Below are 19789 nucleotides of genomic sequence, written 5' to 3'. Positions count from 1 at the left end.
GTATCAGTTTATGAATGTGTGTGTGTTACAACGGCTGAAAGTTGACATGTCGAGAGCACAGCGCTAAATGCATTTACCATTTTCATGATTAATGACCAGGAGAATAGCCGATTACGGTTTACATGGAAAATGTGCCCAAATGACATTTCTACAAAATATTAATTATTTCTTTGAAATTTGAAATTTGAAATTTGAGAGAGCAGTTGGTGAATGTGAGTAAGACTGTCATTAAGGGGAAGAGCAGACAGACTGTGGTGAGAATAGCTTGGCTGCCATTAAAATACCCATGATACAATGTGCTGAGCAGCTGGTAGCCTTTCGTTCAAATAGATCACTGTATGATGGGATCTTAAATAAATATGTTGTCAGTCCATAGAGTCAATACTTCATCAATAACAGCTGATGATGTCTTCAATTCACGACAGTGCAAAGCCACTTGGAGAACATTATTTAAATCATACTAAGGCTTACTATTACCCAATAGGGCTTATTATTACCCAATTACAACAATAATAATTACATCTAAACAGTGGCACTGCATTGTTTTGTCTCACATTACAATAATTTAATTACATTTAAGGATACAAGGTGGATGTTTTGAAGAAAGCAATATTTATGACTTTTTTTAATTCACACAATAGGCAAAGCAGTAAAACCATGTCTTTAATAGAGAGAACCCCATGCCTTAAACATATACATTGTATTCTTCACAGCAATTTTCCTTCATGTTATGCCATTGATGTTGAATCATCTAACTTCTGATTTTAGTCATGAGGGTTGACCAACAATTTCAATTACTGTGCATCTTTTTGATAAATAAATCACATCATTTAGGACATACAAATACACAGCCTATGCAATACCTGAGAGCCCTCACATCCGAAACTTCTTATCCATATCAAAGACGATCAATCGGCACATGCATCTGGATAATTTCAGTATTCAGCGCCAAAATATACTCCTTTCATATATTAATTCTTATAAAATACAATTCACCTGAAACCTGTCTTTTACATTTTGTGTAAACATTTTTAAACTTTAAAAAACACACACACAAAAGATCACAAAACTATTTGCTTTAACATTTCTGCAGAAAAATAGACATTTTGCACACACATTTTTACAAAAACATACCCGGAAACGAGAACAATCAATTTGATTTTCAAGTAAACTCGTCACTCACCATAAGGGCTGACAGAAAATCCTTTTCCTTACTTTTTAAGTTTATATGGCTGCTTCATTTAAACATTGTGTAAGGCTGTCCTTGTTACAACTTTACTACGAGAACGAGAAACAAATACTTCTGTGCCCCAATGACTTCACAAATGTAACCTGGAGAAAAAATTTGATCTGAGAAAGTAACTTTTTATTTGAACATCATGTTATATATTATGCCCATTTCAAGTTAAATTAGTTGTGGCCTGTTTGATTGTATTTTTCAGAAGGGAATTAAAGAAGTAATTCAGGGTAACATTTATATACATTTGATCATCGGATTATTAAAACGGATATGTTGTTTTAGGAGGACAGATAAGGCTTTAGATAATACAGAAATAATGTCGTTTAGGAATGTAGAGTCATTATCAGAGCAGTAAGATGTAAACAATATTCAGGGCAAAAACTTTACAGACAGTATAGGATTTTGTTCCAGCCGGGCACCAGATTTGCATCAGAAAAGCAGCATGTAAACAGAGAAAAAAGCTGCCATTTGATTACAAGTAGATATTAAATAGAGAAGAGTAAATCACTGAGTTTAACCCTTACCGAATAATCAACTGTTTATAGTGCTGACTAGCATGAAACTAGTAATGCCATACGTCATGTGAGTATTGTTACAAAATGAAAATGTCCATTAGACAGTATATAGATATTTTGTCATGTATTTTCAGAGAAAAGACCAACATGCAATCTGCCAATGATCGTTTCCTATTCTATCTACACGAAAAGTTGTTTTTTAGTCAGGACATTGCCATAAAGTGCAGGGCCAACTGTACAAAGCACAGTCTCATCTGTGACCTTTCACAGAGAGGGACAGCACTGTAGCTGTGCAAGAACTGCAGCTAGCCTTACTGGTTGAAATGTGAAATGTGTTATCCTTCAACACATTTTTCACGTATATGCTTTTTATGTCAGAGCAGGTTTACGGTGCAATCCGCCAGGTTTGGGAGGTGCCTTCAGAGTAAAACTATATGGTAACCACACTCCCATTTTCTCATGCTCATGTTGTCTCGTTCTCGATACTCGTTATACATGAATGTCACAACAATTAAAGCAGGAAACCAGCAGGACAAAGGCCCACCATACACATAAGAAATGTCCTTTGTTCCCTTAATTCCCTTCATAAAGTTACACTTTGCAAATGTTAAGGTGTGAAGGACAAAGCGCATCAAACACAGCTGTGCGGATTTTGCGATGTTTCCCTGTCTTTGTCATGACATACTAATAGCATAAAGGCTGGCATTGTACCAGACATATAAGCATGTATTTACTGTAAAATACAGCACCATGTACATAAAATGCAGACCCTACCCCCCAAAAAACACAATAATGATATATACATAAACACAGCTATCCAGCCAGAAGCACAAAGTGGATCCACTTTGGGATAAAAAAGAAAAGAGAAGCCAAAAGCAGTAAAGTATCTTCAGCCTCCTTTATATCTTTGGGTCTGTTGCCATAAAGCATAATTTTAAGTCATCAAAATGAAAACAGCTACCACCTTCTGCCATTTGTCAGTGTCAATGTGTAAGTCTGCCTGTTTCAAACCAGCTATAATACTAGTGAAGGAATCTAACTGTGTGGTCAAACTGCACGCAACAACGAGTTACCAGGGTCTAATCATTTTGTATAGGAACAACCAGTAAACATATAAATGGCTTGTTATTTGTGTGGATACTGCATTAGCTTAGCTGAAGAGGAAAAACATGAACTTTGTATCCTTTCATTGTGATTTTGCTTTATGATCAATAGTCCTACCTTGTAAGTGCAAACTGAACAGAGACTGTTACTGTGGAGAGTAATACATCCAAGTATGAGCAACAAATGCAGTTTCATGAGATATACATATGACGATTTACAAATGTATATGCCACACTTAAGTGTATATTTGATCATTTTGTTACAAATAACTATGAATGCATTATATTTAAAGTAAAACCATTTTTGACTTTTTTCCCTATTTATTTACACATTGTCATATCTACATGCTGCATTCATTTCATCAATGGCATTTTTTTCAAAAGTGATTTCAATGTATTTATCGAATAAAAGTATTTCAAAATAGTTGGAATCTTTCACTAAAATTACAAAATATACAAGTCAGCCACAGGAAGTTGGTGTTCTTCTTTCTCTGTGCTAGTATCCTATCTGGTTGTCATGTATTTGTATGCATTCTTTACTTCTTAAGAGTGGAACAATTTTGTTGTAACAAAACCACGATGACAGGACAAGCACAACAGGAGACCTTTCCAATGAAGACGACAATGAAAAACTATTTGTTTGATAGCTGCTCTGTTAAAACATTCATGAACATTTCACGAGGAAACAAATAACTTACCTTCCTTCTTCTTTATTAATCTCAATTAATAATGTATAATATATGTCTTTGGCCCATACCTTCATATGATTGTTCAGCTGTTCAGATTCACATAATTAGCTCAAAAGAAGTCTATGCTATGATTGTGCTACACTCGTCTACAGTGCCCTTCAACTGTGCAGTCTCAGATGCCTGATGGTAACGACGGATATCAGGCTATTGCTCCTTTTCCTTCTTTGTCTTTCCCTAAATTCCTACCCATCCTTTTACTGGATGGTGTGTTCACCACGGACAATGTGAGAGGAAAACTCATAGCTGTCTTTGCTCCGGTGACCACAGATGTTGCACTCCAATGGATCTCTGTATCCGTGGCAACCCATGTGAATGGTATACATGACATGGTCCAGAAATAGCACCCGGCAGTGCTCGCACTGGTACGCTCGTAACTCCTGGCCCTCTCGTCCAAACACCCGAACCCCATCCTGGCTCACAGGCTTCTCTGTGGCCACTCGCGTGGTGCCGGCCCCCATTCCTGCCTCATTTCTGGATGATGTCTCTGTCACTCGCTCACCTGAATAGCCCACCGCTGGACTGGCTCGAGACCTGAGACCGGGAATGGGGTTGCTCCCATGGTGGCCCTGCCTCTCATGAGGGCTACTGCGAGCTGAGTCAGCAGAGTCAACTCCACTGTTGTTGGGAGATTCGTTTTGCCCTGGATGATGCAGCTCGTCCAGCCTGGTTAAAGCCACTGGGCCATTTGTGGTGGGACGGCTGGGGAAGTCATGGGGCTGAAGGGGCTGAGCGTGCTGAGATTGCAGCATGTCACAATTACCTCGATGATCTGTTCGTTGGCCCAATGGCAGGACATGGTGGTAGAGGGGGTTGACCATTGGCACCACTTCAGCCATAGAGAGAGGGGGACCTGGATGATGGAGCATGGGCCGAAGAGAGTCTGATCCAAGATATGTGATGGCATTGTTGATGGCCTGGTCCATCATGTGGGCTGACATCAGTTCAGCCTGCTTCTCATACTTAAGGCCCATCTGATAGCCCAGTTCAGGGTAGCTGTAGCGTACCATCTTTTCACCTGCATGAAATAGTAGCATTATAAACGTGTGGACATGACAAGATTTGGCAAGATTAGGCCAATTTCATAGAGCAAGACATGATAGATAATAAATATAAATGCATTAGCTTCAGTGGATGGACACACTTTTTCTATCAGCGAAAAAGAGAACAATGAATGTGCACAAACTTATTAGCATTTCCTTTCCAGTCAGTCAAACTTGTATCTCGCTGATATTTCAGGACTTGCTTTTCAAATGTTTAACTTGATATTCTGTGTTTACAAATCTTATGAAGTGGAAAACCCCATCCATGACTGTTTAACCCCTCCAGAACAGGGATGCGGTGAGCTGTTCTCTCTCGATTAGAGCAATGATAAAGTTACAGGTGTCCCTAACTAACCACAGAGTGAAAAACATTTCCTTGTCTCTCGGTAAACTGCTTTCTCTAGCTTGCATGATCTCTTTTTTAATAGTTCGGCAAATAAAACCAAGTTCTGAGAAAGAAAATCTGAACTCAGGGGAGGTCTTTGCATTAAATTATATAAGATTGAATGATACACAAGTGTAAGTAAATGCAACAAAAGAAATAAGTATAATATATTGAAAGTAAATGCAAAAAAATGAATAATTATAGTATATTACATTTTAATTCTATCAGCATAAAAGTGAATTATTTGGTTAAGCGTATTACATGATGACCCTTTAACTAATGCAGAGGTCCTGCAAAGTGCTTGCTAAGTCCAAATGAACGACCATATATTTGAAAGAAATGTATTTGCTTGGATATACACATTTCTTTCACATGATGTTCATTTTATTTCATTAGTACGTCAACGTCAATTTATAGAAATAAAAATGAAATTAGTTGAAATCTAATAACATCAAATAAAACTGTGCATCAGGCTGATCTTCATGGACACGCCAAACAGAATGAGGTAGAGAAAGCCATTTACTGACTGCTTTAATTCATACGCACCCACAAATTTTTGAGGCGTGGTGCTCTTCCTCTTGCCCACATTGCTGTGAAGTCTTTCAATAACAGGTGGCCGATCAAAGGTCGCCATTCTGTTGGGCTCCGCCATGGGCCTTGGGTCTTTAGGGACCTCACCTTAAAGGTTTGAGAAGGGAAGGGGGTTAGAAAAGGCAAGAATATATGTCGGTGTAAAGTTAAACACAGAAAAATAACAACGCTAAATTGCTGAATCAATTTTCTTGGGAATGTGAAAACAAAAAGAAAATCCTAATTTTAACCTCCAGTTATCCTTGCCCCATAAACTTTCCATGAAGAGATGTCACTCACTTGTCTTTAAAGGATTAATGATTGAATTCATTAATTAACTATAAAAGCAGTTGAGTAATTATTAATACATTATTAAATCTGTATTCATGAACATAGAAAAAAAAGTTTGAAAAAAAACATTTAGTCGAGAATAAATAAAAAGATAGAAGATTTTCTGTACCAGCCTTTTTAAAGTTTCAATAAACTGTAAAGAATATGTTAATACTGATTTCTTTCTCCTGTGAGATCCAGCTTTTCTTTATTGCCTCCATTACACTTTTGGCCACCTTCATTTTCATGGTTACAGTTTTAGTCATATTATTTACCTGTGTAAGGGCCAGCGTTGGCATTGGGATCCAAGCCAATACCCTGCAGGTAACTATGGCAGCGCTCTTTATGTTCCTCCAGAGAAGTGCGCTGTTTGTAGCTCCGCCCACAAAAGTTACACTTGTGCGGTTTGCCAACTAAAAGTGAGGACATTCAAGGGGAAGCATATTAATTTCATTCACTGCAACAGACAGAGGGAGTGGGTAGCATCCAATGAGAGAATGCAATCTGCCGCCGTGTTTGGGCGGTGTGTAATAATAAATACTGTGTCAGCAGTACAAACCAACCAAAAGCAAGCCTCTGAGATCATGGATGTTCCACTACTAATGTGAGTATTCCACACAACTGTTGCCAGACAGAAAGACAAGCTGTGGGCGAAAAATATAGTTTCACTGTGAAGTCTTTGGTCTCTGAAACATACTGCTAACTCCCACTGCTGAGTGATGAGTAACAAGCGCAGTTGATCATGCATCCCATGATGGTTGGTGGTAGGAAACTCCAATGTTAAACTGCTATGGAGGTGTTGTGTGATTCATTGTGTATCCTATCCATCGCAAACCATAAGCCCCTCTATCCTTCCATCCATCCATCTTGCTGTATCGCTTCATAAATGGATCAATATAAATATATATACATAATTATAAGGGCATATATAGGTTTGAGGTGACAGATCAGCCGATACATGTGCCAATAGTTAAGGTCACCTCGTTGTTAAGGTCACCAGTTTTCCCAGCTTTGTATAATGGAACTACAGTACATGAGCTGTTTCGATGCTTTTGTAAAATTGGTATTAAAAATGTGTAAGACTCTCATTTCAAATAGCTCCAGTAAAGTGAAAATCCTGCCCAAGAAGACACCACTGATGATATAGTTTTGTGCCCTGTGTGTATTTTTAAAACTACCATAATGACTCAGAAAGGGACTGAGCAAACTGGTGGCCCCATCAGCATACCGATGTGACCCACCAGCATCGACCATACGATGTAGTAAGACATCCACTGAGACAATGGTGACAGCTATTTAATAGAAGATCGTCCAGTGAACAAAGAAACCAAACATGTCTGAGGCACGGAGACTGTAACACACACACTCATACACGCACACACACTTCATATTTAGAGATAGATGATACTTCACATGTGAACATAAGTACTCTTTCTCCCACAGAAAGCGATGTGGAGATTGTTTTTGCACATTTATATTTAATAAGAAGTTATTTGTGAATTAATATTCCTTTAGCTGTAAATGTTACATTGTCTTCCACTAACTACTTCTTGATTTGAGAGAGGGAAATAAAACCCACTGGTTAGAGAATGACATGGCCAGTCATGGCTGATCTTGCATCAACAGCTGCTTTTCTCTTGAGTGAATGATGTGAAATGATAATAGGTTTTCTGCTGTATCAGTCAGTCAGGACTCAGTGGTCTATGAATGACACTGTATCCGCATAACTCATTGTTCATTGTAATTTCTTCTTCTCTGAGTACGAACAGATTAAAGAAATGGTGGCCAATGACAAAAAGTGTCCATATTATTAAAGTACGGGTTGTGTATCTTTATGGTCATTGCAGTAATATTCATTCTTGCTTTTTAAGGAGTAGGCACTATTCAATCAAGTATCACTCACATGTTCTTATTAGCTCCAATCTACACACTCTCTCACACTTCATTTCTTTAATGTTTTTATATAACCACCCACACACGACCATGCGCAGATGTTGGATGGACCTGAAGAATCCACGTTTCAGATGCTAATCTTATTCAGGCAAATGATCCACACTCTGCACTCAGACTCACTTGACTGATTGCCTTTCGCTGATAAACGGGAACTCAAATGTTCTTACAAAATGTTACATTCTTTGCCTCTCTAGCAGTTACTGAATAATGATTCTACCAATGCATTGCACCTCAATGGAGGGCTAGCCGCCAAAACTTTTCTCCTACACCTCCTTCTCTCTTCTGACTTACTCACTTTTTTTGTCATGAGTTTAAATGCTACTCTTCCAATACTAAGCCAAAGTTGCCAGGAGTGTCACCGCTGTGAAATCGCACGTTAGAGAACGACATGGCAGCACAACTTGGCAACATCAAATCCTTTACACTGAATGACTTGAATAAGGCAAGTGTAACTTAGTACATTTTTACAGGAATAAGGGGTTGGGGGATGTGACAAACAAATTCAGCTGAACAGTTAAGGAAGTGAAAGTAAGACAATGGTCATAGTTGATGGTGGAGGACAGGTGTGGAGCTATAGATATTAGGAAATGGATAAAAAAAAGCTGAATAGTAACATCTGGGAAAGAGATTACCGCCATGCAAACACACAAAAATCAACGCATACCCATAGACGCGCAACCAAACACACATTACCTCCATCTGAAAAGAGAACTGTGTAAGAGTAACCGCCATGGGGGCATCACAGATGGCAATGACAGTATTATCTGACCTTGATTTCAAAAGTGCAAAACAGGGGAGAGCATATCCTCTCTGATAGGAAAGTGGGTTACAGTTGAGAGAGACTACCAGCAGTTTCCATGTGTTTCTCAACAGACAGATAGTTTCCTCCTTAGCAAGTCAAGCAACTAAGGAACAGCATGTCCTTGGTTCCTAACCACAAAGTACTCACCACAGTCTATAACATGCTCAGAAAAAGGGTCTCCAGCAAATAAGAGACACTAAGTCACCAACCATTATGGATGGCTACTATGGCTACAACAGCTCTGTTAGTTCTTATATTAGATTTCCAGTCACACAAAGTGTATCAGCTGAGGAAGACACGGGTAATTAAATACATAATATACTTAATATTCGGAACAAAATCATTTATGTCTTCAAATACAGATATTCTATTCCAACATTTAGCATTTTTTAAATATTATTTTCCCGATCTCTGAAGCACTTTTGATGAAAGTCTCGTCTGGGTAATAGAAGTGGATGAGTAAAAAGGAAGAGAAGAGGGCGAGGAGAAGTCTTACCAGCATGAGTGCGCAAATGCCCGCTGAGGGCATCGCGCCGCCGGCAGGCGTAGCTGCAGAAGGGGCATTTGAAGGGTTTTTCACCTGTATGCAGCTTAATGTGTCTTAGCAGGTTTCCCTTCTGGGTGAATGAGACGCCACACTGGTTGCACTGGAATGGCCTGTCACCTGATAGAGGCACAGGAAGTCAATACCACACAATGTAGAAGAGGTTTTTAGAAAGTATCAACAAACCTGCAAGCTATGTTTTGTGTCTAACTGAACTCATTTACTATTGACAGTTGACTTTGCATTATTGAGAAATGAACTGGACTAATGTAAATGAATGTGAACTGCCCTATGTTGAACTTAATAAAACCACAAAATTAACTTCTGTTGGACTGTTTAGAATTATATTAAACTATTATTACGCTAACTATAGTGAATTGAACTTAAATGCAATGTTTTCCAGAGTAACACATGTGGAAGTGTGCTTGTCTATCTCTCTTGACTTTATATCAGTTCTGTACAAACTTCTGATTTGACATCACAATCACAACCAGTGTCATGCTGTTCTGTTGGCAAATCTGTTGAACTGCAGCAAGAGAGAAACAAAGAGAAATATGATCCTAATGCTGTGACAACCAGATCAGCCATGGCGTCAGTTGGAACAGGTTGCGGGGGATTCCAAGGATATTTTCCCTGATAATAGTTCCAAGTCTAAGCTATTGTCCTTCAACAAACAACAAAAGAAAAAAAACAAGCAGAAAGCACCCTACACCCACTTTCAAGAAAAACAAATTATGTGTGACTCACCCTAAAGGTGAGGATACATACACCACCCAGATTTTAATCATTAGAAAAAGACAAATCCTGTGTGGATTGTCAATACCAAAAGATGTACCAGGTAGCTTCTTTAAATGGCATTTGTAAATGTAATGATTGTTACCGTGTGTTTGTCGACTTTCTAAATCATCTGTCGCATTTGTCTCAGATAATCCATCCTGTACATTGCTCGGGCTGTCAGTCATGGATTCCTCCAATGCTACTCCTTCCTCCCCTGTTTGGCCTATTTCTGCTGGGCTTCTGTTGTCAGCCTCCTCCGCTGTTTCTTCCTCCTGTTTAATTTGCAGTTCTGTAAGATATAACAATAGAAATCCTTAGATTCACAATTTACAGTGTCAAATGTAGATACTGCAGGTTTTATGGGAATGCCATAAAAGAACCTGGAAAACAAAAATGCTCCAAAGCATCCATAAACCATTTGGCAACTATGTCGCCTTCTGGCCCTTGGTTGCATGACTTGGTCAAGCATGAGCAGATTACATCACAATTATCTGTTTATTTATCATCTGTGCTGGTGGCTGGACGGACTACTTAGGCTTGAGGTATAATGATCTGCAATGGACATCGGGTGACTTAAGAGGGATTCCTGTGTGAAGTAATACATCATTATATGGGCATGGGGTGGGCATCCAACTTAGCAACTCAACTCAGAGACAGCATTAGAATGGACTGACACATTGACATAGAAAAAGAGTGAGAGAGAAAGAGAAACAGGCTTGTCTGGTTCCTGGCTGTCCCTGGGGAGAAAAGGGAGTGTCAAAGGCCCTGCGACTTAGAAAACATGACTAGCAATGGGAGACTGACTGGAAGACAAGGGCAACAGATTGTATGATTATGTGTGGGTGTGTGGGTGGCTGTGGAGGGAAACTATTCACAACCTGCAGTCTCTTACTTCTCACCAGCAATTAGTAATACTTGTACACAAAAATAATGATCCGGAAGATAGAACACCCACACAGCTACACCTAGTTTCATCCACCTACACTCCAGGTGACTCTTGTCCCAAGAATCACCTTGGTTGTATACAAACTGTATACAATACAGTCAACTGGAAAGTCATGATTTATATTCAACCAAACTCCCACATGTTCAAGTCTGTCTCCCGTAACAAAGCCAAAGCATGTTTGGATAAGGTAATGTCATAATTTGATAACGCACAAACCACATACGCTGGCAATTTAGGATAGATAAGACAATGCTTGAGGAAGATTTGTATCCTTTGTCTTACACATGACTCTTATGGGAGCACAGAGCAGCCTTGTTGTGTCTTCTGAAGTAAAGGAACAGTTCCTCTGTCGTGGTTCTTGCTGTGAATGCTTTACACACGAATTATGCTGCTTTAGTTGTTTGAATTATGCTTTTTTATAAAGCCCCCTGAAACCAACTTGTGATTTGGGGCTATATAGTAAAGCTCGACTTAAATCAATCCCCTATTGTTGACTTAACTTTGTTCACACTACAGCTGTCACAAAAGATTCATATTAGGTAATGAGACATACTTATTGACATAAATCAAATCTCGGTCTTGTTAATTGGTTACAATGGATTTGAAAAAGGCTTTGGGCATATTGCGGAAATAAACGTTTGGACATCATCCAAGTAAAACATACTCATCCTGATGATCTTGTTTCGGGATTTACTGGGGCATATGACGTTTTACTGAAACATCCCATCTGACTGTATCCACCAACTGTCCCTTCAGGCAGTTCCACTTAACTCTGAGGCTCGTAAAATACATTTTGAAATGCAAGCAAAATGTCCTTGTTATGGGGTATAGAGAGAATGTCCACAAAGCAACTGCAGTCTTTAAACTGATCCTCTGTGTTTTCAATGAACCGAGTTTGTATATAAGAAAGACTTATTCCAGAACCCACATTAACATCGAGCCTTGCCTTCGACAGCTGTATCCTGGCAACACGGAGCAGACCTGAATGTCCTTGCTATTCAGCTCCTTGTATCTTTACATCTTTCTCTCCAGGATGGCAGAGGAATGCATAGAGTGGTCAGATGAGGATACCCTTGGCGGTTGCTACGTCAAAAGCAGAAATACAAATAACGAAGATGCAGTTTTGACTGTGATTTATCTCAGTTTCTCATAATCCATAGAAAAGCAGGGGAAAAGATCAGAATTGATTGAGAGGTTGACTGAAAACAACACATTATTCGGAAGAATGAACTATGTCACTTATCACCCAAACTGTCATCTGGCCAAAAGGGTGTAATTCTACTCCTCTACCTTTAATCACCAGAAAGGTGAACTCCAGCACAATTGTTGTACAACTTGTGTTTAAGCTTGCAAGTTTAACAGTTTGGCACTGAAATGTGACAGTGCTTCATGCTTATTTTCAGCAGATGATATCACGTAGCCCTTCTTTTGAAACAAAACCAGAAGAAAAATCATGTTAGTCAACGTCCAGAATGACAAACGCTCTTATCAGTGCAGAATATCTCCCCGTGAAACCATGGCCCAGCTTGTCTCCCTGTATCTTTAAACTTGCGGGAAATAAGCTTCCCTTTTTCTCCCACAGTTGCTTCGTCTTTTGTAGTTTCCCCTTTTCTTACTTTGCTGCTTCACAGTGACATTACTGGTGCTAATCTGAGGTCACATTAATAGACTTAAAGGAACCTGGCAACCTTTCTGGGTAAGTGTTCTAACACTCAACAAGTGTGATATTCTTGTTGCAATATGTCATTTTTGGACAAAAGTTTGTAAATTGTGTGGAAAGTACTGCTGCTGGAATAAGTATCCATCCTTATCGTATAATGTGTTTTTCTTAGAATTTCTCATCCCACAGCTATAATTGGAGAGCAGTTTGTTGGTTTGTGTGTCTAATCACTTTCACCCTGCTCCTCTCACACCCTGTAAACATCGTCCAAACTAAAAAAAACAGAAGAAGAGGACAACAACAAAAATAGCGTTAACAACATGGACATATAACTTATTTCTGAGAATATTCTGGAAAAGGTTCAGGTCAATCCCGTACTGTGATACAGCAATACAACATGTCAGATTGCCAAGAAAGAAAGAGTGAGACTTCAGAAGGGCCCTCACAACACAATATATCATACATGCAGTTTAATTTCATATACCTCAGATGGATTGGTAACGCTGGTCAGCATAAATTACTAGAGGATAAGGCCCTTATTAGATGCGTGATAAAATAATTAAGTAATAACAAGAATATACATGTTAAGACCAGCATTTTAAACACATGTGCTAGATTATAAAACATAAGACACATACGAAATATTGAATATGGATTGCTACAGCGGCTCTATCCTTAGAGCTACCGTCGACTCCCATCCCGGCAAATAAATAGCAGCGGGAAGGAAGGGACTGCCGGGTGAGCTGGCTAGAATATTCAAATCTCATTTGTCGACTAGATAACCATGAAACATTCATTTGAATATAACAGATGGCAATACAAAATATCTGTCAAAATAATTTGACATTAGGAAATAAAAGTCCCATGAACTAAATAAACACAGTCCTTTAAAAATGGCCATTTAAAAAAACTAAAAAACAATTTATTTACTTATTGAACTATATTGACATATTTATATATGTATGCACACATTTATGCCGATAGTGTCCTGAATGAGTGATACAGCAGAAAACCTATTATCATGCCACATCATTCACTAAAGAGAATAGCACCTGCTGATGCAAGATCGGCCATGACTGGCCATGTCATTCTGTAACCACTGGGTTTTATTTCCCTCACTCAAATCGAGAAGTAGTTTGTGGAAGACAATGCAACATTTACAGCTGAAGGAATATTAATTTCTGAGTAACTTCTTATTAAACATAAATTTGCCAAAAAAACATCACTTAGGCATGATTTCCAGGCTGCTCAGCAAAGTCAGTATGGAGGGAGTGAGGAGAGCAGGATTGGTTCACAGATCATGCTTCCATCTTCACATACTGGCAGCCCTCAACACACTCATGTAGATGCCCTCGCATGTTGAATCACTTCGTCACCACTTCGAGAGATATTCACAATATCGTCTTCAAAAGGGGTGTGGATGAACTCCCCAATGACATGAAGTCTTTGGTGAGATGAAGGCTCGAGGACATACTATCGAGGGACATATGAGGGGATTAAATCATGCTCACATCCTGCTGCTCCGGCATGAGACTTTGACTGTTCAAAACATCGATCAGATTATTAGGGCAAACACACCTGACTCAAGGAAGGAACCAAAGCTGTATCGAGTCTCTCAACTCATGCTGAATGGACTCCAACCCAGCAACCCTAACCATCCTTGTATGGTCAAATTGCATCTGTTCCAACAACTTCCCGAAAACCTTCCGACAGGAGACTCACCTGTCAGACAATGTTCATGGCTAGCCTAATTACAGAAGCCAAAACAATGGCCCCACCCACCATTTAGAAGAATGGCTTCATCTTTGACACCAGATGAGTTATTTCTTACAACCCCTGGGTCCAATATAAGTGTCATATCAATATTAAATGTATTGGGTTTCCATGCTGTGGTACCTCAAAGGTATGCCCATCAGGAAGTTGACATTAGTACTGTAACCACTGAGAGAAGAGATGATATATTCATCTTCATTCATGAAAGAATGATTGACGGTCACTGGAGAGCAACAGAATACAAGGTGCAATCCAGGTTTCCTGCAGTGATCAATCTTGCTATCCACAAAGAAGGGCAGCAGAATGTTGCCTTCAGAAAAGGCCATGCACAGGAGGCTCCGGCTGAACAAAACTACATTGCTTTGCTTCTTCAAACTCAACTGGAGGGACCCTGAGGTAAGACAAATATTGTATGTGGAGATTCCAGAACACTTCACTTGGAATGATCACATGCTAATGAGTACAACAAGACTGGGAAAGCCAGAGGAAGAAGGTATTCCTGGGATGAGAAGAAGGATGTGCAATGTGTTAGTAAGTGCATCAGTATTAACAGTATTCATTTAGCCCAAATATTGTCACAGACCTTTTCTTCCATGACAAAGACGAGGCATGATGGGACGGCACTGATGTCAAACACTATTGGTTATGATATTAGACAAAATAATTGAAAAATAAATAAATAGCTTTTAGCTCAAGAAATTGAGAGAAAATATAATGACACAAAATGTACTGAATTGTAATGACTTTGGGTGACTGCAATTGTCAAGGAAATAGGTTACAGGGCCCACATCTCTACTTTTATTTATTTGAGACTTAATTCCGAACTTCTCTTTGATTTTTTTTGCAGAATGGTAATTATGTGATAGTATGATTTGCAGTGTGGAAACAAATCAATCCATTGATATGTCCATTCAATGCTTTAATCATGTGCTACAAAGATATGTTTTTGAGCTGAAATGTTTTTATTTGTTTGCACAAGCAAATGTTTATATTGATATATGGTACATTTTATAAAAATATTAATTGATTGACAGCCTTGGTAAATGTGTTCAAATGAGAAACAGTGTGTGTGCATACTGCGGTTGTTTCTTAACAGAGAGCAGAAATGCGTCTGTATTGATTGGGCACTCACCACTGGGGCCATTAGGAGCCTGAGGTACTGTGTGTCCATTAGGTGTTGACGCATCCGCCAACAATCTTGAGTTCTCCTTACCGGGAGAGCATTGGCCATTACCTGAGGGACAAACAGAAAAACAGCAAACCATTTTTTGATATTATACTGTACGTACTGTATATGCCACTATGTAATGATTATGGTTTTAAAACCAAGAAGAGGACGGAAAATAAAAATTAAAAATGGTCAAGCGAGACATATAGAGATTCTAAAGATTCTGACTAACTAAACTGTCTATATGTACCGATGGGATCCTAATGTCCAGCAAATGTGGATCAGATTGCATCCTCTCAGCAGTCTGTTCAGAACCCAGGCTATGGATAGCCCTGTGTCCTGTGTCCTGTGTGGTTTGAGGGAGAGCAAACCAATCCCTTATCCCCTTACACCCCGGGCCCTTCAGGGTCACGAAAACAATGCATGTGGCAACAGGCAAACACCCCTGCTGTGTGTCAGATCCCTGAGGAACCAAAGTGAGCCTTCATTTACCACCAGCACCGTCAACATTTTCCGAATCAACTGTGAAAAAGTGGAAGTTAATTATTCTAATACCATCAGGCTTTATTATGCTATTTAAAGTGATGTACAACATTTGTATGTAGGGACATTTTAGTTCAAATCAAAAGAGGTTTTAAATCTGAAACAGCCAGAAGGATGGCCTAGTTACAATTTGTCAGTGCTGAACATGTCTTATACCATCCATCCATTATCAATACCGCTACATCCTCATTAGGGTCTCGGGGGCTCTGGAGCCGATCCCAGCTGAGATAGGGCGAAGGCAGGGGACACCCTGGACAGGCCGCCAGTCCATCGCAGGGCACACATAGAGACATACAACCATTCTCACCTATGGGCAATTTAGACATCAATTAACCTGACTGCATATCTTTGGATTGTGGGAGGAAGCCGGAGAACCCGGAGGAAACCCATGCTGCCACGGGGAGAACATGCAAACTCCACACAGAAGGACGGCCCCGACCGGGAATTGAACCCACGGCCCTCTTGCTGTGAGGCGACAGTGCTAGCCACTACACCACCGTGCAGTCTTTCACCTGAAAAATAAATATGTGTCTGATCTCCAATTGCTCTGTCAGCTCCTCTTAGTTTGACAACCTCCTCTATGGTATTGTTACATTGTAGTGGCGGCCCCATAGTGTGGGGCATACTGGGAGACGTTGTCCATGACACAATCCCTGGGCCTGGGCTCGGGTTGCACAGGTTGGGGTTGGAGGAAATCTCAGGTGACACACGCTGGTTCTCCCTTGGCAATGATGTCCTGGAGACAGGAGTGGCCCAGATTTGTCATGGAGGATTTTCCATTACTGCAGCAGATGCTGACAACTGTCTGGCAGCAGTGTGGCTCAGTTGTCACAAGCCTAAGCTAATAGCATTGGGTCAAAGGCTAAAATAAGAACCCTCCATTCATGCTTTTAAAGGTCCAATGTATAATATCTGGCCACATGCCCCAAACAAACAGGAGGCAGCCTTTCACCTCAACGAGAGTCAAGTCACTACTGTGACTCACTTTCGCTTCTCGAGGTACAAGACGGAATGGACTGGAGTTAGCTGGTAAGCACTCTCATTTTAGTAGATATGTCTTTGACATAATGTCAACACCAAAGGCTCTTCACATTCTGTTGATAATGTTAATTCATTTTGTAATGCTTTAAACAAGAATTGTGACTTGATCTTACACATTGCACCATTGCAAAAAATTATCGGTTCAAGGTAAATTACTTCAAAAGCAATTTATTCAAACCTATTTAACTGCCAATATAGTGTCTTTTTAAGTTAATAAAGAATAACGCAAAAGACTTTCTTCATCAAAGAAGGCACGTGTCCTGGTCTTTAGGTCAATAAATGGAAATCAAATGAAAAAGTCACACCTATATTAACTCTGTCTGTTGCTTAAAATGGTGAAATACACAGCTAGTGAAGAAAGGGCATTTCCATGCCTGTTTTAAAACTTTGATGATTGGAAAAAAATGCATTGTACAGTATGACTTAAACATAACTAAACCACACATTAAGCGTGTCTGGTTGAACGTTAGTGTTGGCTGAGTTAATGTTGTATGAAACGTAGGATGGCGATATAAAACAGTCCAGACTTGCTGGGGGGAAGTATTTTTTAATGATACCAAATTGGGATTGTTTTACTCTCGTGGCAGATAGATGGAACAAATGCATACACATTAAACTTGTTAGTGTAATAATTGCTGACTTAATCAGTGATACCAAATAAGCTTCTAACCTACAGCCATTCTCTGTGGAATTTAACAAGGAGCAATGCAATTTATGTTCTGACTATGTTCATACAGTCATTCCTAAGTTATTCAAAAGTAAGCACAAGCATTTAAAAATGGTATATAGACTCAGGAAACGTCTGCAAGGATAATAACCTAAATTAAACATGGACAAGCTCCATCAGCCTGCTTGTGATGGCAGAAATTAATTTAATACACATAAAATGGCCCATGTTTTCCGTTGTGACGTGGCCCTGCATTCTGGCTTGCTGGGTACACAGTGTATGGGAGCTGGTTTTTCCTGTCAAACCCCTGAACAATACACTCAGACACACACACACACAGACACACACATACCGCTGACCCAGCAACAATAGAAAAATAGACAAATGACACCATTCAATTAAAGAACTGCAGATAATACATTGTAAGTACCAGTCATGAACAAATGATTTTTTGAAAAAATTTGGGGGGAATGAATAACTTAAAAAAAGACAAAACTTCAGAACAGCAACTATGTGTAGCTTCTTCACAATGCTCCTTCACCATGACATGTCAAGTAGTTAGTGATATGGCTGTGAATGACTGTTGAAAGCTGTGTTGTCTGTTCATAAACAGGTTGACAGACAGAGGCTGCTGCTGGCGTCTGTGTCTCTGTCAGTCTCTGGTCTTTGATTTTGATTTTTTTTTTTTTAGATTTAAATATAATAAATAATAATATAATAATAAATATTTGTGATTCCCCCATGTGTGCATAAAAGAATTTCAACAAACAGAATCAATTAATCATAAAAGAAGAAAGATTTAACCACAAGAAAAGAAAAACAAAGCAAGTTTTTTTGTGAAAAACAGCAGAAAAGCCAAACTCACAAAAAGCCACTCAAAGGTAAGAACAAGGCAGTCGCAGCCCGCATGCGCAGTAGCGCGCAGGCTTCTTGTAAATATAATAAACATAATAACATTAATTTACACAGGCATACATTCATTTTTTTTCATGACTTATTTTGATTTAGTTTTATATGACCGTGTGTTTTGTGTGGAGTGTCATTTGTCAATCTTTCTCTTTTTCCCTGCGCCTCACCTGTAGTCCTCTTCTTCCCTCAGGAGCACACACACAAACACGCAGAGAAGACGTTTACAAGAGTTCAGTTAGACAGGTTACAAAGATTTCTCTTTTTTCTGACGTCAGGTCAGGAAGAAAACGAAAAACGTTTCAGAAGACACCTCAGAAAAATGTTCGAGAAATGTTTTTGTTGTTTTTGATTTTATTTTTTTTATTTTTATTGAGAGCGACAGGGAACGTCTCCGTCGATCGACTCGACCGTTGGCGGCGACCGGTCTAGGAGGTCCTACTTGTCTTTGCCGATTTGATGTGTGCCGTCAATGCCAATGAGTCTCTTTCGAAAGAATTGAATTTTCGCTGCTGGCCGACTGTGGCTGACTGAATATGCCTCTGTCGAGGCTGTATGACGTACTGAGACGCTTTTACGTCGATTAATTATGACAAGACCAAGAGAGGCCGATCCCCGAAGCTCATAGAGAGCATTGAGAGCTGAAAAAGAAAAAAAAACATTAACATCATTGGAGAGGTGGGAGAGGTCTGGGATTTTTTCATTCGCTCAAAGTCGGGCGGGGGCAGGGCCATTTTTTGAAGCGACTTTTACTGCTTGACTGTTACCTGATTGACAATGATGACACGACATACAGAGGCAGAGCTAGTGGTAGATGGTACTTTTTTTTTTTTTTTTTTTTTCCCTTGAGGCAGTGCGTCGCCCCAATAGCCCTAATGGACAAGCCGCCCCTGGTCATGAATTACATGTTTTTACTATATCAATGTACTAAAATGTATTCACCTTATCCAGAATGATTACAGAAGCACTGTTAATTATCAAGTCATCTGCAATGATAAATTGGATTTCTGTATTTGTGTATGTGGGGGTGACTCAGGGAGGAGGGAAACCTGACACATCTGTAGATAGCGTATCTTA

The 19789-nt window shown here is 39.5% G+C and overlaps 1 protein-coding gene across 1 annotated transcript; it reads right to left on the bottom strand.

Annotated features, from left to right (window-relative positions):
• Positions 1 to 647: 647 nt before the first annotated feature.
• On the bottom strand, positions 648 to 19446 carry ikzf2 (IKAROS family zinc finger 2). The gene is made up of 8 exons (XM_056427357.1): positions 19379 to 19446; positions 16692 to 16834; positions 15520 to 15621; positions 10112 to 10297; positions 9184 to 9351; positions 6208 to 6345; positions 5579 to 5710; positions 648 to 4622 (listed from the first exon to the last, which is right to left on the bottom strand). The coding sequence occupies exons 1-8, from the start codon at positions 19444 to 19446 to the stop codon at positions 3802 to 3804; spliced, it is 1758 nt and encodes a 585-aa protein (XP_056283332.1). The 3' UTR covers positions 648 to 3801.
• Between the last annotated feature and the right edge of the window lie 343 nt (positions 19447 to 19789).

Source organism: Pseudoliparis swirei, chromosome 2 (assembly GCF_029220125.1).
Source record: "Pseudoliparis swirei isolate HS2019 ecotype Mariana Trench chromosome 2, NWPU_hadal_v1, whole genome shotgun sequence".
Lineage (NCBI taxonomy): Eukaryota > Metazoa > Chordata > Actinopteri > Perciformes > Liparidae > Pseudoliparis > Pseudoliparis swirei.
Note: the sequence above shows the minus strand (reverse complement) of the source record. Positions and strands in the feature narration are given on the sequence as shown.